The sequence below is a fragment of the Arvicanthis niloticus genome, chromosome 28 (assembly GCF_011762505.2).
Source record: "Arvicanthis niloticus isolate mArvNil1 chromosome 28, mArvNil1.pat.X, whole genome shotgun sequence".
Taxonomy (NCBI): domain Eukaryota; kingdom Metazoa; phylum Chordata; class Mammalia; order Rodentia; family Muridae; genus Arvicanthis; species Arvicanthis niloticus.
The window spans coordinates 205477-229416 of record NC_133436.1 but is presented as its reverse complement, the minus strand read 5'-3'; the positions used below and the strand labels follow the sequence as shown (position 1 = coordinate 229416).

Sequence of the window (23940 nt, the reverse complement as noted above, 5' to 3'; positions counted from 1 at the left end):
TAATAGGATAGAGTGTCCTTTGGGAATATGCCCAGGAGTGGTATAGCTGCATCTTGAGACAGATCAATTTCCAATTTTCTTTGCACTCTTCTAAATATCAACATCCAGTTAGACCAGAACCATTTGTTGAACATGCTTTCTTTTTTCCATTGTATATTTCTGTCTTCTTTATCAAAAGTCAGGTGTCCACATGTGTGTGTCTTTGATTCAATTCTGTTGGTTAATGTGTCTGTTTTTATGCTAATAAAACAGCTTGAGATCAGGGATGGTGATACCTCCAGAAATTCTTCTATTGTACAGGATTGTTCTGGCTATCCTGGGATTTTTGTTTTTCCAAATGAAATTGTGTATTGTTCTTTCACAGTCTCTAAAGAATTGTGTTGGAATTTTGATGGGGATTGCATTGAATCCATGAACTGCTTTTGGTAGGATGGCCACTTTTACTGTGTTAATCCATGAGTATGGAAAATCTTTCTATCTTCTAATATTTTCTTCAATTTCCTTCTTCAAAGACTTGAAGTTTTGTCATACAGGTCTTCCACTTGCTTGGTTAGAGTTACCCTAAGATATTTTATATTACTGTGGCTATTGTGAAGGGTGTTGTTTCCCTGATTTCTTTTTCAGCCTGTCTGTCATTTGTATATAGGACAGTTTTTTTGTTGTTGTTTTTTTTTTTTTTTTTTTTTTTTTTTTTTTTTTAATCTAGCCATTTCAATGAAGGAGTTTATCAGCTCTAGGAGTTCCCTGGTAGAATAGGGGTGCTTATGTATACTATCATGGCATCTGCATATAAGGATATTATGACTTCTTCCTGTCCAATTTATAACCTCTCGATCTCCTTTGGTTATTTTATTCCTCTAGCTAGAACTTCAAGTACTATATTGAATCAATATGGGGAACAAAGCCTTGTCTTATTCCTGATTTTAGTGGAACTGCTTTAAGTTTCTCTCTATTTAATTTGATGTTGGCTATTGGCTTGCTGTCAATTGCCTTTATTATGTTTAGTTATGTCCCTTATATCCCTATATCATGGAGGGGTATTGGATTGTCAAAGGCTTTTTCATCGTCTAATGTGATGGTCATGTAGCTTTTTTCTTTCAGTAAAAATTAGTTTTTAAACTAAAAGAACATCCCATAACATCTTTAAGTCAAAAATTACTTATACAAGGAGAGAAAAGCCAGAATTTGAATGAAGCACTTTGAATTGCAAACCATAACTACTACTACATCTTACAAATTAAGGTTGATTCATAGACAGAGTTCCACAATGAATAAAGAAAAGTACAAAACCAAATGCACTTGGGAAAAGACCAAGTTGCAAGAAGGGACCTATAATTCTCAACTCGACAGTGTTCAAGGAGAGTGGTTAGCTTGGCTCAGAGCCTGTTAAAAAGTTACTCCTTCTACAACGTAAGTTCTCCAGAGGCAGGAGTGATGCCACAATCCTATCTAAACTCTCTATTTAAGAATAAAGCTTGAATTAAGTTAAAATATGGTAAAAGCACAAGTTTTATGTTTTATTTGTGTTTTTAAAATATTTAGAAAACAGACACAAACAAAAAAACAAAAAAAGTTATAAAATATTGATCTATTGACTAAGACCAGCAAACGTGAAGAAAGGGGAATTTGTGTGTAAAAAAGACGGTAAAATGATCAAAGTACCATATATTTTTGTGTGTATGTGTGAACTATCATAATGAATTCCATTATTTTGTATAATTAAGTGATAAGAATGTTTGTTAATTAAAGAAATTTAAATAACACCCAAAAATTTATATCAAAATTTAGCTCTATGCTCAGTTCTAAATGGAACATCTACCTCTCATCCACCATGTAAGGCTCAGGGAATATCACAGAGAAGAGGCAGAAAGAACAAAGGAGCCTTAGAATGGTGCTATAAAATGATATCTTCAGCACATGGCATGGCTACTCACAGCAGATCTGGCTACAAGTCAAGACAGTCAAAATTCTAGCATGGATTGGGGAGGGGCTCACAAGGCCTCATGTCCAGTTTAGGAGCTATTGCTAGCTGATAACTCCTGGGATAGATAGGGTCATTTTTCTCCAGAAGTATGGCTAATGCTCCACATAGGTTGTCTACATTCCAGGGAAGGGTCATGCCCATGCATATAAGGACAGTACTAACTGGAGTCAGTAAGTTATGGAGATGAGGTAGAAGGGGTGGGGTGCTAAAAGAAGTTAGAATGAATGTAGGGGATTTGACCAAATCACATTGTACGCATATATGAAGTTCTCAAAGAATAAATACAAAGTATTGTTTTTAAAATTTATATTAGAAAGGATCCTTCCTGAGCAGTTCATGACATTTTTAAAACAAAGGATTAACCTTAAGTTTGATGGAGTTGTTAATACAAAGTTAAATAACAAAAATTGTCTGGTTTTCTTAAAAACTGATTTACTAGGCTTAAGTTGATTTTTAGCAAATATTAATCAAAATCTTAATTTTTTAATTTTTGTTTTTCTTATTATCTTGTTTCTTCATTGTTTCCTTTGAAAGCTAGTTTCACATCATAGAACCAAATGGCCTTAAGTGTTACTCTAATACACAGGCTGGACCTAGACCTCCCCACATATATGTAGACGTGCAGCTTGGTCCAGATGTGGGTCTCAAACAACTGGAGTGGAAGCAATCCCAAGAGCTGTTATCTGTCTGTGGGATGTGTTCTTATAGTTGGGCTGCCTTGTCTGGCCTCAGTGGGAGAAGATGCACCTAGCCCCACAAAATACCAGAGTAGAAGGATACTCAGGAGGGCTCCCATCTGCTCAGAGGAAAAGAGGAGGGAGGCATGGAGGGAAAAGATTGAGGGAAGGTGTGACCAGGAAGAGTGTAGTGAGTGGGATGTAAAGTGAATAAATAAAAAATAAATAAAATAAAACACAGAAAAATGTGGAAGAAATCAAAGAAAAAAAGAGTTGCTCTTTTGGAAGTAGGGTGGACAACAGTTGATTTCATGATAATAATTTTCCAAAATTTTGTAGCTTATAACCAAATTTTTAATACTTGTACTATAATTATTTTTAAGATATTGTAATTATACTTTAAGTTTATATAATTCACATTTCCTCTTTTACCCTACATAAAATTAGAAACTTTAACTCTGAAGATGAAATAAAGGACTAGCTATAGTGTCATTTTACAATGGATTTCATGTGCTCTGAAATCCGAAACATCAGCAGCCCAGGAAAGTGGAATTCAGGCATAGGAAAATACACTTAAAAATATCAATAATAGGATCTGTAAGGGAAATGAATACCATTTCAATATAAACAAAAAACTCCTGTCAGAAAATATTTTAGTTGGTGAATAAATTTGCTAGGCCCAATATTTGCTAGATTTTACCAAGTAATTATTTTGCAGATAACTTGTTGAAATACCTTTTTTTTGATAATTCTCAGAAATACTTTTCATCTGATTCATCAGACTAATAAAAAAAAGTATATGACAATCTTAAACCACTAAAGCAGTAATTTTCTCACCAATTTACATTCATGTGTACTAGTTTTCTTACTTAATCCATCCAAAAAAGTATGTAAACAGATGTATAAATTCTTCAGCTTTTAGTACTTTTACTATCTAGTATTTTAATATTTCCAAAATTGTCAAGTACATAAATGTGTGTTCATCTGCAATGAACAACTAGACTGGAGCAAAGTTAATCACATCTTAATAAACCTGTGCTTATTCTACTTGAAGAATCTTTTATTTAGATTCAATGATTTTTCTACATGCACCTCCAACTGAAAAATTTATCAGACCTCTCAATAATCATTGTACAAGTAAAGCTGCTGTATAACACAATAATACACTTCTCATCCCCACTGAGAAACACCCAATTCTGTATGCTTAACCTAAACTGTCTTCCTAATCTAGCCACCTACTCTAAACAGTGAAGACACTACCCAGGATCCCAAGGGCTGACACAGCATCCAGTGCAAAGAGCAGAGAATTACTGCTACTAAGTGTATAGATAGACCGACTCAAGCTCCTACATAGGATCTTGGTAAATCTAAACAGATCAGTTCTATCAAGTCTCAAGGGCCACAGCAACTTGCCCTAACCAAACCATGAAACGTTTTTTTTTTTTGGTAACCAAAACTAGATAGGTATTATACTGTCTTCATATCACTGTACCAATACCAACTTAAAGAACAATCTCTTAGGCACTTAGCTCTCTCTCCAGTCTCTACTAATAATCTCTATGCACGTTTTCTCTTATTCCTAGGATGATGTAACACCTGTTGGGTGATGAATGTTCTGATAGTTGTTTTAAAATCTTCCAAAGTAAATTTCAGCTGAAAGAAATGCCATGCTCCCAGTGGTGGCAATAACTCAGTGAGTAAAAACCCTTGCTGTAAAAGGATGATGACCTGAGTCTGACTCATCAGAACCAATTCTCTCCCTGAAAACCCTGGGCATGGCCACATGTGCCTCTAACCCTACAGGAGGGAAGTCAGCAGAGTCCTCGGGATTTATTGGCTGCCAGCCTAGCCATAAAACACACTGAGCTCCAGGTTCAAGAAAAGAGACTATCTCAAGTGAGTTAAGGCAGAGACTGAGAGCGAACAATAACACACACACAAACACACACACACACACACACACACACACACACACACGAGCTCAAGACTAATACCCAGAGCCTCCTCTGCTATCAGGAATTTCCTTTATGACACTTGAAGCAGTTGCCTGGGAAACACTTCCACAGAGCCATCATTTGCTACAAGAAAACAGAATACAGAAACCCAAGGAGGTGACTTCTCACTGCATTCCCCACTCTCCTATCTCCTCAACTTAAGAAGCTCTCCCCAAAGAAACATCAGGAAGCCTACTAACTCTGCCCATCTCCCCATCCAGTAGAATCCTGTAGCTTAAAAAAAGATTTGGATCCCACCCCTCCCCCAGGACACTGATACCTGAGTCAAATTTTGTTTCAGTGACTCCATTCTAGAAATATGTGGAATACCCAGGAGGCCTTTCACTAAGCAGTACATATGAGAAGGAAAAGAACTTTAAAGAGTCCCTTATAATTAAACTTAACACTCCATTGGTTTTGAAAACTTCATTGGAAGCCTCAATTTTATTTGATAAAAGGCTTGGTTCCTAGTTTAGATGCTAAGGTTGAAATTAAAATCAATCAGCTCTCTGTTCAACCATAAGCACCAACAGCAAAGTGAAACAAAAATCAAGCAATACAGATTGCTATCATGGTAGGAAAGGGACTATACTTTTTCTATCTTTTGTTTTCTTCAAATATAGAATATTCTAGTAAATAGTCCTACCTTTTTTTTTGTTTGTTTTTTGTTTTGTTTTTCGAGACAGGGTTTCTCTGTGTAGCCCTGGCTGTCCTGGAACTCACTCTGTAGACCAGGCTGGCCTCGAACTCAGAAATCCGCCTGCCTCTGCCTCCCAAGTGCTGGGATAAAAGGCGTGCGCCACCACTGCCTGGCAATAGTCCTACCTTTAAGTGACTGAATTCTTCTGACTACAAAAAAAGGAGGCAGTCCAGTTAAATCCCTAACAGACTCTTTCTATCTCCTGCCAGCACATTCATTCCTTGATGACAGTCCTTCCTTGGACAGAAAGAACACCTCTTACTTTTCTGTTGTTACTTTCAATGTTCTCCACTAAAGCAACAAGTAACATTCTCTACAAAGGTCACTAGATATTAAAAGAGCTATGACACCAGAAGGGCTCCAAAATTTCATTTCATTCCTATTCCTGGTTTTCCATTAACAGAAAGGGTATCTCTAAAGGCAAATCCTTACAAAAAGCTTTGTAGTGGGAGCTCAACTCCAACCCCATACAGTTTTCCAAGTAGCTGACAGAACACAGCTGTACCACATACACCCTAACTGCCAAGAACCTCGGCCCTGATCTGACTTTATCCCAAAGTCTACAGTACTCTTGGTTAAGTTTTGAAAAAGATAAAAAAATGTTGTTTTCTAATAAAGGTATAAATGTGACAGTGAAATGTATCTTTGTTAGTGATAAATGCTATATGAGCAGGTTAGAAAAACAATTGTGCACATTTCTTTCACAATTAGAATATTATCTTAGGCAAAGTTACATTTCTTATAGGCTACTACTATTTGATGATATCCTTGTGAAATTCTAGCAGAAAACCTACCTCTAAAGTAAGCATTTAAAAGAAGCTGTGTGACTAAATTACTGAGCAGGAAATCACCACTGGATTTTTCTTTTTAGTTCTCTATCTTTCAGATTGAGCTCTCAAAGATCACAGACAGATAGATGACAATTATTGCTATAATATTTTCTAAAATATGCTGTTTTATTTTGTCTCAAGACAAAAAAAATGTTGCTAACACTGCTTCCTCGTTTAAACTTTAAATACTTTCTAGCTACCTTTTTTATCTTTTTTTTTTTAATGCTAGCTAGGCCTTGATTTCTTTTTTGTTGTTGTTCTTGTTTTATTATTGTTGCTTTTTGAGATAAGGTCTCACACTTCTTAGCCCTGGCCTGCTTGGAACTTCCTATGTAAACCAGCCCAGCCCAGATCATCTGCCTCTGCCTACCAGGGTGCTGGAAATAAGGCATGAGATATCATTCCTGGCTACCCCTTAATTTCTATATCAGATTTCCCCAACTGTAATTTAAAAGATAAGGCAGGAGCAGAAACATACACACACACACACACACACACTTTAATTCTCATTACATTACAGAAAAACTTTAAAGTTTTCTTCTAATAAAGTAATTAACCATAGAACAAAAAGAAATGTATATATGTAAATGAACATACAAACATTACATGGTAAGCTCATTTCTGAGATGATACTATATATAAGTTGTTTTTAGAGAGATACACACATCAATAAAACAACTGTTACTTATAGGATAAAACTGGTATCATAATTTTATACTGCTTTACAATCCATAAATAGATAATTTGTTGTCAAGGCATTCCATTCTAAAAGTTGGAAAACACTTTTAACTGGATATTAATCTAAAAACAAACATATACAATTTTGAAAGACAGGAGGTCTTCCTTGTATAATTATATACCACTGTACAGTAATAAAATGATTTGTGTGGAGGCTATATAATTCATATAAAAATGACAATCTCTACTAAGCTTTTAGTTATGGTACTTCAATATATCAATGATTTTCCAATCACTAGATTTACCTGTAATCACACCAAAAACTAATACCTGTTAGCAAAATATATACTAAATAATAACAGAAAATTAATTTATTCCTATGTTTGTAAAGTCTCCATTTGTTTACCTGACAAACTTCCCCCAAACTTTAAATAAGTATTTCTACTATCCTCAAAACGCAGTCAGATATTTCCAGGACCTCCTCAACCAGATTTTGCAATTAAGCCATGAATTTTAGCATCTCTTAAGTCAAATTAAAGTTATCTTGAGAGATCTCAAGCAAATGAGGATAAAGGCAGATGGATGTCAAATAATTAGCTGTCTTAATCTAGTATCTCTTAGAAAACCTAGATAGTTTCCATGAACTTTCTGTGGTGCTAATAAATAAACAGGTCACTACTTCTAAAAGTTTCGTCTCTACCTGCCTAACAGGACAAGGCAGCTACTGTCAAACCATCGTAAGTACGAGTCAACACATTCCTGTACCCATAAAATGTCACCAGAGAACCAGAGCCAGAGCAAATGTCTAGCACTCAGTGTGGTGAGAGTCCCTCTCTCAAGGTCAAGGCAAAAAATATTTCCTGAGCCAAATAGAAATTTCTGGCACTAAAGCTCATCTTTATAGGCCTTTTCTAGAAACATTAATTTTAAATGGGTTGAAACTGTTATTAACTGAACTGATGAACACAAGATATTTATTAATACATGAACCTATTACTTCGGGCAGAGAGCAAGGCTCAAGAAAATGAGCCACCCCAGCAGCTCATTTCACAGAAAATAGGAAAAATATAGAAAATGTTACTGAAATCACTGAGTTCTGAAGGTTGGAATGACAAGACTAAATTCATTTACTTTACAAACTTGTCAGTCAATGAACTGCTGACAGTATTTTAAAAATTCCAAGGGTCCAGAGTTACTGAAACTTTAATATACATCTATACATACCTCTTTATGCAGGGACATATAAGAACATGTAAATGAGAAAGATTTTCTAAAGGAGGATCAATTACAAAAGCCAATATTAATCTTGATAAATCCTTCATTCATAAATTGTAAAATGATAAGATAGTCTATAAGGGAATATCTAAAAAATTACATGTGGATATTTTGCACTATAAAACCTAAATACAAAAATAAATACAGTTTCCACTATATAATATTTGAAGACACTAAAAAATTCTACAGCAAACTTTTAAAAGTTTTAAAGTAAATACCTAATCCACCTTAAAATCTGCAAAGCACCTTAAATTAGCAGTATCCAAGGTATTGGTTTTGTTATATGTTATAGTTCTTACTTTCTTTGTTAAAGGAGGACAGATAATATTAACTAAAATGACACATTTGCCAATCAGTCTCCAACATCAACTGTGAAAAACTGGTAGATAAAACTAGAAATACAACTTCCTATATGAAAGTTGAACTTTTGCCTCTTTTCTCTAGGATTTCTCCATGGTCCTCCCAAATGAGACAATTTGTAAACTTTAAGGTGTGAAAATGAACTTTAATTTTGTAGGGAAAGGTTCTGCAAATCAACCATCAATAAACCTGACTAAATAAATGATTCATTCTTGTGTAGACATTGTTTTCAGTTGGGTGAAATTTCATCTTCAAAAATCCTACAAACAAGGAGGCTCCAATAATTCTGCCTAGAAGAAACAACAATCTTGGAATATTTAATATCTCTCTTAAGCATATTTTACAACCAAACACTAGATGGTCTCTATGGTGCCTTTCAGTTCAAATCTTTCTTAATTCTCTGAGTAAGTTTACCAGAGTATTCTTAAAGCCTTGGTAATTACAAATAGAACACAGATGAGAAAGAAATTTGAAGTTAAAGCTGTCATTACTAAACCTAATTAAACACTGCAGACAGAAAGATGGCAGGAGAATAAAGCAGGAGAATTAGGGAAAAGGAGAACATAATGAGTAGGTCACAGCTCCCGCAATGTGGTAAAGAATGTTAAAGTGCACAACAAAGTCCGGCCTAGGCCTAAGAGTGGATAGAGTGGGTGTCCCCTCCCCCTGCCCAGTTCCTTAAGTGGCAAGCAACCCACCCAAACAGTAATACACTTCTCTCCCATTAATTTGATTTTCTACCTACCTGAAGTAATCAACCACACTGGAAATACATGCCAGCTAGAAAGTGGACCCTCTAATCTCAATAAGTCCTACCCTTTATTAGCAGTTTTCCTATTTTACATCCTAATGGGGAATCCATATATTTAAACAGCATAAAATGGTGAGACATCTCACCTCTATATTGAGACTCAAGCACTACTAGCCCAGACAAAAGCCATGAAGTTAAGGGCTGTGGCTATTTTCTGGACACAGACTGCTTTGACTTTCACCCCCATGACACCTTATGATATAAGCCCAACAGAGACCATTGCTATTCAATGGGTCTCTAACTAGAAGATCAATACCCCTAGCTGGTAAAAAGAAGTTTAGTCGTCCTGCGGAGCAGCAGCAGGCAGACGGATGGCAATGCGGGGCGGCATCTTCGCCACACGGAGCAGTGCTAGCCAGCCCCTGGTAAGTTTCCTTCCCTGCGGTGCACTAAATCACGCTGCCAGCCCCGCGGCCCCACCCCGCCTTGTTACGGAAAGGCATGCAAACAGCTCCGGTGAAGGACAGGCGGACAGCTCCCCGCTCCCTGCACGAGTTGGCTTTCGCCCGGGCCGCAGCTTATCCCAGCCGTGGCTGCTTCCCCCGGGAACAACGCAGCTGCCAACTTTGCCGCCGCCCCCCTCCACCGCTCAAGCATCCCAAACTTTGCCGACTACCTCACCTAGAGGTTCGGTGCTGGCAGCCGGGAGAGGGCTGACCTTCACGCCTGCCCCTGCCGCCTCTGGCCCCTCTGCCGCCCCCGGCCCGCCTGGGAAACCCTTGGCGGGGATGCTCGCAGCCCGACCCCCGTGCCACATCTGACCCTCTCGACCCTGAGGGCCCAGGAATCCGCGACTCGGGCTAGCCACTCACCATTGGTAAAGGGCTCCATCTTCGCCTCGCCGCGGGTCCTTACCAGCCCAGCGCCCCAAGCTTCCTATTCCGAGAGCTGAAACGGCCCTGGCGACTGAGCATGCCCAGCAAGGCCTCCGAAGACTGCCGGGGAGGTGCGGTGAGGGGCGGCGCCGCTCCGCCGCACGGCAACAACACCTTCGTTCCGGGTTTTCGCAACTGCTGCAAAAGACCCACTGAGGCGTGGACGCAGAGCATAGCTCAACCCTTTGGCCCACTCCGCCGGGAGGCGGCGGCCAGGCGCGCAGGGCTGGGGCGGGGCTTAAGCCCCGCCCCCCAGCGGCGCACCCCGAGCCGCCGCGCTGTCTGTGCCGCAGAGCAGTCGTACTCCGGTTCAGACAACTGGTACACCTACTACTGCATCCGGCCGTGTTCCGGGTCCGGCAACCCCCAACACTGAGCCCGGAAATGCGACCGGTGACGCTGTGGCCAGAGGGGCTGTTGCCAAATTCGCGATCTGAAAGCAGGGCAAGGCCCGCGGTGCGTCGGCCTCTACGCTGAGCTAACCCGGGACGGCGCTCTTCTTAACCGCAGGAGCAAGTCCTGCGGCGGTGGTCGGCAGGACTTCCATCCATTAGCAGAACGCCTCGCAGCTACTGCTGCAAAGCCGGAGGCCAGAGGAAGGGAGGACGGGAGGACCGGACGACGGGAGGAAAGGAGGAAGGGAGGAAGGGAGGAAGGGAGGAAGGGAGGGGCCCGGGGCTCGTTTGGTGCCTTTTGCTTAGGGCCGGGCTTAGAACAGCGAGCAGATCACAAAACCCGGTGCGGGGTGCGGGAGAACGGACCGTGCGCGCAGAGGTTGTGGGCAGAGAGGCCCGCCTGCCTAGTTCTGCCCTAACTTGACACCAGCAGTTGACTGCCCCTAGCTTTCAGGGCACCCTGCCTGATCCCGCGGGGCTAGACAGGAGGGAGCCAAGTTTCCCCTTCCCCTTGGACTCACGCCATTGCCTCGGGCCCCATTGTTTCCGGTGCCAAATCGGGAAATCGGGGCAGCCTACGAGACCGTGCTAGCTCTTGCTAGCTCTTGCCTCTCCAACTGTGGGACGCCAACACCCGGCGGCGAGGCCCCCCACCCCTCCCACCAGCAGCCACAGCTTTCCTCTCCTCCCTGCACACTGCTTCAGCCCCTGCTGCGACTTGGCTAGGCCTCGGCCTCCCTGCGCTATCCAACTGTCACACACTCCTCCCAGGCTGTCAACCGGTGCAAACAAATCTAAGCTTGTACAAATATCCTGGGCGAAAGAGGGGAGACAGCGATGTTGTTCGACCGATAAGGAAATTCTAATTACGTTCGAAAAAGTAAACCAGAAGTGCAATGTTTTTTAAAATACTTCCCACTCCTGATTTGCAACATCCTATGAATACCAACTGTACTTGGAGTAATCACTAAACTGCTTACCTAACTCTGGGTCCTCATTAACATTCTAGTCCTTTGATGGCCCCTGAGGCTTTCATAAGGCTCCTAGAAGTTGCCATGTTTCTTTCAGCATCTAACCATTCATTTATTTGACAAATGAAACAAAAAACAAAAACACCCTCCTTGAAAAATTGTTCCACAACTTGGTGTTTTGTTTGCTTACTTTCTTCCTGTCATTTTCTTAACTCAATTGTCACCCCTGCAGAGAATCCTCTGACCATACACCTAAAATAGCAACAAGCACAGTGGGTTCTATAAAGATTCCTCCTAACATTCCCAGAGCAGCCTTAGCTGTCAAAAGGCTTATTGTTTATCAAGAATACAAGATTGGTGGGGCAGGTTTTTTCATTTTTTTTTTAAGGCTATGTCCAATTTTCTAATCGTTATACAATATTTTAAATAAGTACAGTATAATATTTAGAGTTCTAACTTATGGCCCACATTGAAACCCTTCCACTGAATGTCTTTATAGCGAATGTCTCCAGTTAGTCTGTTTGTATTCAGTAGATGTTCATGACATCAAATCTCAATGCTGCTGTCTTTTTACTGTGTGAAAGATAGGCTGAGTCCTTAGGCTAGTCCCTATATCAGAGCAATTCAGAACCCAAAGTTGAAAATGAACCACAAGATTTTGGATTTTGTTCAAATGAGCCTGTTTCACGTTGGTATTGCTTAGCTAAGAAACTCTTCCCTATTAGGTCATGTTATGTTCCTTTGGTGTTATTTTTGTTGCCAGAGCACTTAGTGGCAGAGTTATTTTAAACTCCACAATATGTTAAGTCACCTCACCAGTAAGCTACAGTCTATTATGCTTTTAAGTGTGAATCACATTATCTTAGGTTTTGTTTTTAAATTTTCAGCTCTGAAGACTTTGTGCTAAAGTGTTTCACAATTTGCATTCATAAATTTGGGAGAATCAAGAGGATTGGTTTTTTTGGTTTTGTTTTTTTGTTGTTGTTGTTGTTGTTGTTTTGTTTGTTTTGTTTTTGCTATTTCTTTGCCAGTCTCTTGCATCTCACCTCTGCTATTCAGGAATACAAGCAAAGATACTGAGGACTATTTACTTTAGGACTTTTTTTTTTAAGCAAACAGTAAATAAAACAAACATGAATAATAGTGAACTTTGTTCTGTCAAATACTGCTTATACTTGATTTTGTAAAACCTTTTTGAGGAAAAAACAGGTTTTGCTCTTGCAATCTATTGTTTCTATCTTTAATGTTTTCTTTCTTCTACACAGATTCTCCTCTTTCTTAAGGGTCTAACACTTCAGGTTATTATGACATTACTGTTTATTTTCAGAGAAAGCAGTGTGATGCTATCTAATACACGCATCTTACCATTTTTAGACTCATCACTGCATACTACTTAACATTTAAATTATATAACACAGAAAAATATTAATAACTTGAACTGAAAAAAATATTAGCACCTGGATAACTAACATCTGTTTATAAAGAAACAAAAAACAGGAGCATAAATTAGTATAGTCATTACAGAAAACAGTAGAGATCAGGAGACCGTCAATAGATCTGTGCTGGGATCTGGCTGTATTGTTTCTGGATGTATATCCAAGAGAAATTGTATCTGCTTTCAAAGTATCTGAACACTCATTTTTTTAACTGCACTGTCCAATAAGGAATCAAACTAGATACCCAACAACAGTGGAATGTATACTTACAATGACTATCACTCAGCCATAAAAAGAAATATCCTACCACCTACAGCAAAATGAATAGTACTTGAAGACATTATACTAATTTAAGCTAGAATGGCAAAACTTTTCTTATGTATGTGTGTAAAAAATAAATCCAAGTTTTTTCCTCCCAGCCCCTGCTCCTGGAATGACGACTCTGAGACTAATTATTTATTAATAAATGTCTAGGCCATAAGCTTCAGATTGTTCTTCAATTTTCTCTCACTTATTATCCCTTTTATTCTAACCTGGTTTCAGCTATCTACTGTTTTACATCCCTGTTGACTCTCTCACAACTCTGAATATTTCCCAGAATTCTCTCTATCCGGACCAGACGTCCCACTTTTTATTTCCTGTCTCAGCTCATTGGCCATAAGCTTTTTTTTATTGACAGGTGATGCTTATAAGAGATCCGCTCTACATGTGTGTGCTAAAAAATGACAACCTGAAGAATAAGTAGTGATTACTAAAGGCCAGGAAGGTGAAAGGTAGAAACAGAGAAGTTGGCATGCTAGGATAGAAGCAATGAATTCTATAGCAGAGTGGGTTGACTCTAAGTCACAATAACTTATTAGAGTTGTCATGAATAAGTGGGATCACACTATATCTCAAATATGTATAATTTTTATATGTTTTTAAATTAAAGGAGATAAAATGCTAATTACCCTGTTTGATAATTACACACTGTACACATGTATGAACTCAACACTGTACTCCATGACCCTAACCCTGGGTCACAATTCCTTTAGCAAACCTCTATCTCAAAAAATATTTATATTACAATTTATAACAGTGGGAAAATTACAGTTATGAAGTAGCAACAAATATAATTTTGGGGTTGGGATTACCCACAATGTGGGGAACTGTATTAAATGCTCACAGCATCAGGAAAATTGAAAATGTGCCATAAATACACCATTTAAAACTGTAGATCTGCAAGATGGCTCAGCATATAAAGACTCTTGCCACTAAGCCCTGGAACCCACACAGTAGATAAAGAAAACCAGGATGTTTCAGGATGTCCATATAAATGCCATGGCATGTGTTTTGCACAACATATAATCATGTATGTACAAAACTTAACACTATTAAAGCCCATGGCATTTGAATTTTTCAGTTGAAATTAAAAGTTGTATTTTTCCATTTAAATAAACGATTCCAATTAAAAACAAAAAAATCGACAAAACAGATTGTGAGATAGTAATTTTTTTAAACATCAAAATAGAGTACTTGTTCTGTTATGGGTCAGCTAATCCACAGCTCACATTAAGTATGTGAGATATAGCCGGGTGGTGGTGGCGCATGCCTTTAATCCCAGCACTTGGGAGGCAGAGGCAGGCAGATTTCTGAGTTTGAGGCCAGTCTGGTCTACAGAGTGAGTTCCAGGACAGCCAGGGCTACACAGAGAAACCCTGTCTCGAAAAAACAAAAACAAAACAAAAAGTATGTGAGATATGAGAATAGGTAGATGATCTACTCATAACCCTGGGAAAGGCAAAGACCAGAATTGGAGCAATCTGTGTTTTAAACCAGTGCACTGAGGGTTGCTATTCCTTGCCTACAGATACAAGGGAGTTGGTGTCAATGACTGAAGTCCATAAGAGTACATATCCATAAATGACAATTTATTTTCCATATCAAATTTGCAAGCATTTGAAAATGTTGTTTCACAGTAGTGAATAAATGCAAGATGCTGCTGCTGACAAGAGAATGACCATTGTGAGGTTTCTCACTGGTCTAAGATCTGGAGTCTGTGTCTCACCACTCCTGTAACTCCTTTGCTGCACACAACCTACACTGACTGGTGATGTTTGAAGTTATATAAATTTTTAAAATACTTATAAAAGCAGAATTACCCAAAATAACTCTTGTAGAGCTCTGATATTAGCAAGAAGATTTATCCAAAATTTAAAAGGATTTTATCAGGGAGGAAGAGCTACCTACTAGTCCAGATGCTTTTGACTGCAAAATCCCAAACTCCCAAACCAAAATTGTTTAGATGATAAATAAACAAGCTGTCATTATACAGTAGAATACAGAGACATGAGCCTCAGCCCACAGCTCCATGGCCTCAGCAGAAGACCAGCTCTTCATTTCTACCCTCCCCTCAAAGTGACTGGTTTTCTGAAAGCCTGTTACATAGTCCAAAAGGCAGAAGCTGAAAGAGGGGAGGCGTAAGGGACACTCTCGTTCATGTCTCTTTCTTAAGAACAAGAAAACTTTTCTTGGAAAACCCTCAAAATTCTTATGTCTCATTTGCTGAAACTATATTTTGTGCATTTTTAAAGAAACCACTGGAAATGGAAGAGTTTCTTATACAACAGTCTTAAAGGGCTGAAGTTAGAGTTTATTTGTTTCATGCAAGGACAGGCTGGGATTATTTAAATACAAATTTAAAATTTATATCTATTAAAGGATTTTGATACTTTTAATACTATCTTGATAATTTTGTATCCTAAGATGCTTGTACAGGAAAATTAAGATAGAGCTCATCAAATGCAATGTAAATTTTCACATAATAATATAGTATAAGTAAGCCATATAATTAAGACTAAAAACCAAGAAATATTATATGACTAGACCCTGAATTTTGATATAACTACTAAAAATAATTAATTCTAAGTTTCATGAGAAGCATCATATTAGTTTTCTAGGATTACCTTAAAGACCACTGAAATCTGCATGATGGAATTTGTAGGATCATACTTCTAGAGAATAGAAGTCTAAGTTCAAGGCATTGGCAAGGACAAGTGCTCTTTGAAGGTACTAGAGAAAGATTTGTTTCAAAACTGTCTTCAAGGTACTAAAAGTTTTGTGTCTGGAGATAAGATGACCCCTGTGCTCACATGACATTCTCCCTGAATGTGTGTGTTTCTACATTTCCCCCTTCTTACAAGGATTTCAGTCACATTAGGCTAGAAGACTAATCTATTCCATACTGGCATTAAATAATTTTAATCTTCGCCAATTCTATTTTCAAGTGAGATCACATTCTGAGATACTGAGAGTTATGACTGTAGCATAAAAATGTTTGGAGGTAACTATCTACCTCCTGACATCTTTATAAAAGAAAGAAGAGTGAAGTATCAAGATAGACTTCACTTAAAAGTATAGCATTAGGAAATGAGTAAACAACCTACAGAACAAAAGAAAATGTTTACAAATCATATGCTTCACAATAAACTTATATCTAAAATATATAAAGAACTCTTAGAATTCCATAATAAAAATAATCATGTATTCATTCCTAAACCACTGAGGCAATATAATGCTGCTAGTATGTGCATGCACCAAGCCAGTTGTTACTGTAACTCAGAGTCTATACCTGGGTAACGATGATTTTATCTTACTTCCCAAGTAGTGTGCACAGCACCTTCCAACACCATCAAGGATAGTCCATAGTAATGACGCTTCCAGGTCAATATCAGCTTAATTTCCCCATGTCCTATGACTCAAGTATATGATGACTTCAGCAATAGGGTCTTGCCATCAATTTCTAGAGGATGATCAAAAGCAATAGCAATAATCTGTATTGTCTTGGGTGTCTATAGAACACCAATGACTATCAACTCAGAGAGAGATAACCTGGCACCTACCCTCAGAATGGCTAAGATCAAGATCAAGAAAACAACCACAAATGTTCATGGGGGTGTGGGGAAAGAGGAGAACTTATTGACTGGTGATGGGAATGTAAACTGGTGTGGCCACCATGGAAATCAGGATGGAGGTTCCTCAAAAAGTAGAACTAGAACTAGCATATGACTCAGCTATCACTCCTGGACATATTTCTTAAAGACTCTATATCCTACTACAGATATACTTGCCCATCCATGTTCAACTGATCCTCTATTCATAATAACCACGGAAGAAGTATACATTTACACATTTAAAAAATTTATATGGATTTATGCTCTACAGAGAGATAATGCCTCTCCCACATGGATCTAGGTATCAAAAGAATATGAGTTTTTATTGGGGGTGGTTATACAGATGGTATTCAGTTTAGCTACATGCAATTGTATTAGTGGGGACACAAGGAACAACACAAAACTGAAGAGGAAGCTGCCTTTCAGGGATCAGTTCACAGAGGTCAAACTCTGCCTCTGCCACTTCCAACCTATGTAGCTGAGCAAGTTGCTGCAAACTGATTATTTAAATTGATTTACTGAAGAATCCAAGTTTGGGTGTTGAGTTGGTATCAGATCTTCAGCGAAACTTGATCAAGGAAGTGATAAATAGAAATTATTTTCTGTATTTTAATTAAGTTCACATTTCTCAGACTTTCTAAGCATTTATCCCTATAATTATTAGGAAATCTCTTGACTTAAATTTTGGATAAATGACCTGGTGTTTTGTTTTTGTTTGTTTGGGTATCTTGGTTTTGGTTTTTTGTTCGTTTTGTTTTTTACTGATTCAATGACATTTATGAGAAATCAGAACTTACAGGGTCAACACTGAGAACCAATTTCTATCCCAAGGAGTTTCTTATGTAAAAATGTTAAGCATATAAAAATTACAATATAGATTATAATGGCTTCTGGGAATATTCTGGACTAGGTACCCTGATTGAATTTCTTGCTAAAAAATAATTTAAATTAAATTTTGTTTTGATGTATTGATGCTCTGAACTGTTAGTATAAAATTCTAGTGAGTCAAAAGAAGACAGGAATGGGATGGAGGGGGCCAAGGCCAAGGAGCAATTTTTGCCTCAGGGAATTTGAAAAATCGTGAAGTTTTCATGCCACTGAGAGTGCCTGAAAAAGATGTCATGTTACAGGTTCTGCTCAAGTTGAGCATAATAGGAAGTGAAACCAAGGTATAATAAGTCTACTTACAACAGACTTGTATAAAACTAAAAGACACAGAGTCAAGGTCAAAGAGACTGAAAGTATAAGTATAGGTACATCAGAGGAAACTGATTTGCATGTAAGTATAACAACAGATAAAAGTTTAATATCTGGTGCTGATAAGTATAGGGTCTAAGGAAGCAAAGAAAGCCAATGAACACTGCTCTTGGGAAATAATACAACACAATCTATTACAAATATAAGGTTATATAAAATGCATATATACTTTGACATATAAAAGACACTTTTTTGTGTTACTTTTCTCCTTTCCACCAGTGACTTAGGGACTAGATTTTGATGAGATCAAGGTACAGACAACCTGATGAAACAGATAACCTGAAGCAGTCATCCTTTTCTGTCACTGGAGCATTAGTTTCCAAACCTCTGAGAGTAGCAAGATGCATAGATACAAAACAGATTGGATAATCCCCTCCTGCCCTGAAACCCCCAGCTTCCCTCATTGTTCAAATAACAGTCAGCAGTATGTTGATTCAAGTTTTTTTAATGAAACTAGTTTATATTATACTAATTTGTTGAGTTTACTACTCTGTGTGCATGCGCACGTGCGTGTGCGTGTGCGTGTGTGCATGTGAGTGTGTGTGCGTGGTTTCTTTATTAAAATTTGCCTTACTCAAAAAGTTGAGAAGCATTGAGTGCTCAGCCTGGGACATCAATATTAAGCTGCTCCTCTCCCCATACATACCACACTCAGAGAACATCCTGGAAGAGGGACAGAAAAAAAATATCAGAAGCTTACAATGGGGAGAAGCGATATGAAATGCTACCTGCAGGACATGATGTGGCCGTTGCATCCATGAACTCACTGTAACTATGGTTACCCACACAATCTCAAAACAACCTACTCAGTCAACATTTCAAGAGGCAGCACTAACTGAACTCTGTGGGTTATTAACAGAAAAGTAGAAAGACATGAAGGAGGAAAGGGGATGTGTGAAGGGTTGGGATTTATTGTGAAAAGTTGAAAATTAGGCCTGGCATTGTCTTTGGTATTGATTACTAAAGAGAAAAAAAAACCCACTTTTTAAAATACAAGATAACTTTTTAGTATTTCACAAACTTGTAGTGTGTTTTAGCTGTGTGTGTACTTCACACTATTATTTCTAATATCTTTGTCTTTAAAAGAGATCACTTTTAGAGATTTGGGTCCCGTGTACAAACCCCTTGGCTACCTTGTTCCTGTTGCCACACCAATGTTTCTCTTTCTTTCGGCTCATTACTTTCCAGGAAATCTTTTGAGCGCCTACTATGTAGGATCGTGAAATGAAATATGTAACTCCTAGCATTTCTTTTTCTTTTCATACTTATCAAGGGACTAAAGTCTTGCTTGATCAAAGGCTTTTCAGTCAAAGGAGAAGAACAAAGAATAGGACTGAAATCTAGTTCTACTTTAATATTCCTCTGGATTCCATCCTTTGGGTGAAGAGCTTCATTACTTTCTGGATAGAAGAAGTGTGCTGCAGGTGGTTGGCCAACTTCAAGACAGTGTCAGAGTGAGCCCTTGTGAGTCAATCACTGGCTTGAAATAGTAGAGAATGTAAAACTGTAAGAAACAAGAGTTGGATTACAGAATGAAAAAATTTAGTTCTGGCCACTCTTATCCTGAAAGGCCTACTTCTGAACTTTCTGCATGAGTCAAGCTCATCTTTTTCTAACTCCTTCCCAACACACTAATACAAAACAAAATTTTAACATAAAAAATATGAGGCAATTTTCTGTCTGAGAGAAGACCAGGAGATATATGAAAAAAATCTTCAGTACTAAATTTGTTGTGATTCTGGAAGATTCATGGTATCCAGATCTTAACATTAACTGTGACAAAGAGGCTATTCAACCATTAGGTACTAGGCTGTTGACTGGGCTATTATCCAGTGGCATCAGCTTCTCAGTGGTTTATCTCCAACAAGTTTACACAGAACACATTGACTCTTGCCAATTGTCTTGGCACTGTGTGTTTGCTTAACAAATATTTTGAAAGTTATAGAAACTTTGAGGTTTTCAGTGACATCTGAAATGTTCTGTCTGTCCATTATATGATAAAATATTTTAAGTAATTCAGACCTTTGAGAAGTTCAGAACTACTTGTTTCATGCTAGAAATATCAAGACAGTTTAAGGGTGTTGCCTGGGGTCAATTTCCCTGCATGGAAGTTTAAAACAAATGTGGGTGGTTTGTACACATTCTTACAGTTCTTAATATTCTTAAAGTATGTATACATGGAGCAATAACAGAAGTAGTTCATCATAACCATACTGTTTAATTTAAATCCTAGCTTCATTACTGAATAGCTATAAAATCTTGGGTAAATTATCTAACCATTTTAGACTTGATTCTTTCTCCTAAACAATGGGAATCAATAGGAAGTGTCTTCATAAACCTGTTATGGAGATGCTAACAGTAAGAAGTTAAAAATAAACAAACATAAATAAAAATTATTGCATGTTCATTTCTTTTTGTTTTGTTTGTGGGTTTGAGTTGTTCCTGTAAGCAACTTTAGAGACAAATGTCACTTTCCTCCTGACTTCCCCTCCGTCTTGGCCCCTGATAATTGTCCTTATAAAATAGAGAAGGGATCTGAATAAACCTACAACTTCACTAGTTAGTTCATTTTTAGTTACTTGCTCTTAGATTTTAGCAGATTTTAAATATCCCTAGTTTAGGAAATCACTTGTTAAACAATATATTAGCGTCCCTGGCTTTGTTGTAGGTAACAGCTTTGACTTGTGGCTTATGATGATAATGGTTGCCTCAGTTACTTTTCAGGGACTTGAATAACATTTTTTGTTGAACCACAGACTTTTTACCTGGACCTGTATAGGTGCCATTTGTAGATTAAGAGGCTGAAAATTTTATCCTCAGAACATATTAACATTGCCATTTTCTGAACATGTGTCCCATGAAGAGATAAGAGATTTGATTGTGCTTATGCACACCACTGACTTCTTCACCATGATAACCATTTCCTAAACCAAAGATCATCCTGCCTTTGTATCCACCAGTGTTCCCTAATCCCAACTTCCAGGAGATAGGCTTGAGACTTGTCTTCAACATCATCATTGGAAATAAGTTCTTCACCTTCTGTAAAACCCATTTTAGTGCTTTGGAGTAGGAAAAACAGGCAAAAGTTGTTAGCACTTAACTCTGTCAGAAGAGTAGTGATCATCAGGAGAATAAAATAGATGTTTTTCTATAATACTTAGATTCTCAAATTATGACATCTGTTTATCTTTCTTTAATAAGAAGACTGCTGTGGTGTCTTTTGTGAAGATAAACTATATTCTCCTTATAAAATGTTTCTCAAATGACAGTTTTAAAATTTGTTTCTTTAAGCATATGGTAGCCTCACAAAACATATGGCTGAGCCTTCTTCTGTTGAAAATTTTGGAGAAATTTCTCTAAATCTGCTGTAATGTAGTATGTCATTGTGATTTAGAAAAGTAAGGCCACAAGATAGCTTATTACTTTTTCCTTTTACATCTTTCTAGTTTCTAGTCTTTCTTTTTAGACAACAGCTTAAAATCTACATGTGCAAAGGAGTAACTGTATTATTGTCTGTGGTCTGTAATCTATTTGTATATTGTACAATAGTATTTAATTGGGAGTTGAATACCTTGCCTAAGCTCAGACAATAAAAAGAAGGGGTAGGATTTATTTATCTCTGATTAACCCCAAACTTTTATTTTTTTTTTATATTGTATTCCCACAGAAGCATCAAAAACTATAGTACTCTTCCTGAAAACTTTAAATTGTATATATATTTAGACTAAAACTACAAAAGGATTGTTTATGCTGCTTAAAAATTTGGATTCAGTTTGAAGAATTGTCAATATTCTTCATTTTTTCCAAGTCTTAAAATTTAAGTCTACCAAGCCTCCTGCCTACTCAGCCCACCATGACACATGCTCTTATGTAAAATGATGTTCTTTCCTCATCTCAGCCTCCATGTGACCCCATGTCGTTTCAAGGTCCATGACAGAGAATAAAGATTTACTCTTCTGCTTTCTAGCTAAGAAATCTTGCTGTGCTAAGCAGACTCAACTGAGAGATGTCTTGTCAGCTATGTTCCTTCAGTTCAAATAAGCATGTAAAAGGAGACAATGCACCACTCTGAATTAAATGAGTACATTATAGTACTTCTCAAATAGAAACAGTTTACAGTGCTCAGTACACAAGTAAGTCTTCAAAAAATTTTCTCCATTGACAATCTTGAAACTCAATTTATTCTACATATTATTCTGTTTGTGTTAAACCAAAAAGAAAGGAAATGTTTTCTTTCTCAGAAGGTCTGAAGAGGAACAAATATAAACAACCAGTTCTTGCTCCATTTTCTCACTCTAAGTAAAGCAATAAATAGCTTGTGCTCTAATATAACACCTTATTTAAAATCAGAAACAATAATTCTGTATCTATTACTCTTAGATTAGATGGATATTTGATATGAATGGTGGCTAAAATACTTATTTTCAATTTGAGGTCAATCTTAGATGACTACAAGGCTAGTCAGACAGCTCATGCTTTGAGACTTCCATGCATAGGAGACTGCAGGCCTGGCCTGAATGTTTGCTGGCTAATTACATATTTGTCTGTGTTGATCTGCAGGAATGAACACCAACAGTTGTCAAATTTCACTTTATAGAGATACCCCAGAAGTCATGATTTATATATAAAGTGTTACGGGGGAATTCATGTGGAGGTCAGAGTGAAAGCAGGTGTGAGTGGAAGCAACAGAAAGAGTCATAGCTGCCAAAGTGTTTGAGTCCATCGGAAAGTTCGGCCTGGCGTTAGCAGTTGCAGGAGGCAGTCAACTCTGCTTTATATAACGTGGATGCTGGACACAGAGCTATCATCTTTGACCGATTCCGTGGCGTACAGGACATTGTGGTAGGGGAAGGGACTCACTTTCTCATCCCTTGGGTACAGAAACCAATCATCTTTGACTGCCGCTCTCGACCACGGAATGTACTGATCATCACTGGTAGCAAAGACTTGCAGAATGTCAATATCACACTGCGTATCCTCTTCCGGCCGGTGGCCAGCCAGCTCCCTCGTATCTACACCAGCATTGGCGAGGACTATGATGAGCGGGTGCTGCTGTCTATCACCACAGAGATCCTCAAGTCCGTGGTGGCTCGGTTTGATGCTGGAGAATTGATTACCCAGCGAGAGCTGGTCTCCAGGCAGGTGAGCGATGACCTCACGGAGCGAGCAGCAACATTTGGGCTCATCCTAAATGACATGTCCCTGACACATCTGACCTTCGGGAAGGAGTTCACAGAGGCAGTAGAAGCCAAACAGGTAGCTCAGCAGGAAGCAGAGAGAGCCAGATTTGTGGTGGAAAAGGCTGAGCAGCAGAAGAAGGCAGCCATCATCTCTGCTGAGGGTGACTCCAAGGCAGCCGAGCTGATCGCCAACTCGCTGGCCACCGCCGGTGATGGCCTCATTTAGCTGCGAAAGCTGGAAGCTGCTGAGGACATTGCATACCAGCTCTCCCGCTCTCGGAACATCACCTACCTACCAGCGGGCCAGTCCGTGCTCCTCCAGCTTCCACCGTGAGGCCAACTGGGCCCCGCCTCCATCATTCTGAATGATGCCTTCCTTCTGCCCCACCCCAGAAATCACTGTGAAATTTAACGATTGGCTTAAAGTGAAGGAAATAAAAGTAAAAACTTTTAAAAAAGTGTTACAAATTTGATAAGAATTAAATTTGGCAAGCATGTAAATACTATGCTTGCCCAAAATATCTCATTATTAAGTAATATTTGGCTGTGTAAGAAAGATCAACATTGAAACTTTTATTTTGAAAT

General features: G+C 38.3%; 1 protein-coding gene and 1 pseudogene across 2 annotated transcripts in view; one reads left to right on the top strand and one right to left on the bottom strand.

Moving 5' to 3' along the window:
- Nucleotides 1-11193, bottom strand: part of Lnpep (leucyl and cystinyl aminopeptidase) — a 94424-nt gene extending 83231 nt beyond the window's left edge. Inside the window, exon 1 of one of the 2 annotated variants that reach the window (XM_076926536.1) lies at nucleotides 10122-11193. In XM_076926536.1, coding sequence (XP_076782651.1) covers nucleotides 10122-10140 — 19 coding nt within the window. In that variant the 5' untranslated portion in view covers nucleotides 10141-11193. The remainder of the gene's footprint in view (nucleotides 1-10121) is intronic. The other variant, XM_076926535.1, reaches the window with a different exon arrangement.
- Nucleotides 11194-16675: 5482 nt separating this feature from the next.
- LOC143439918 (prohibitin 1 pseudogene) lies at nucleotides 16676-23796 on the top strand (annotated as a pseudogene).
- The last annotated feature ends 144 nt before the right edge of the window (nucleotides 23797-23940 follow it).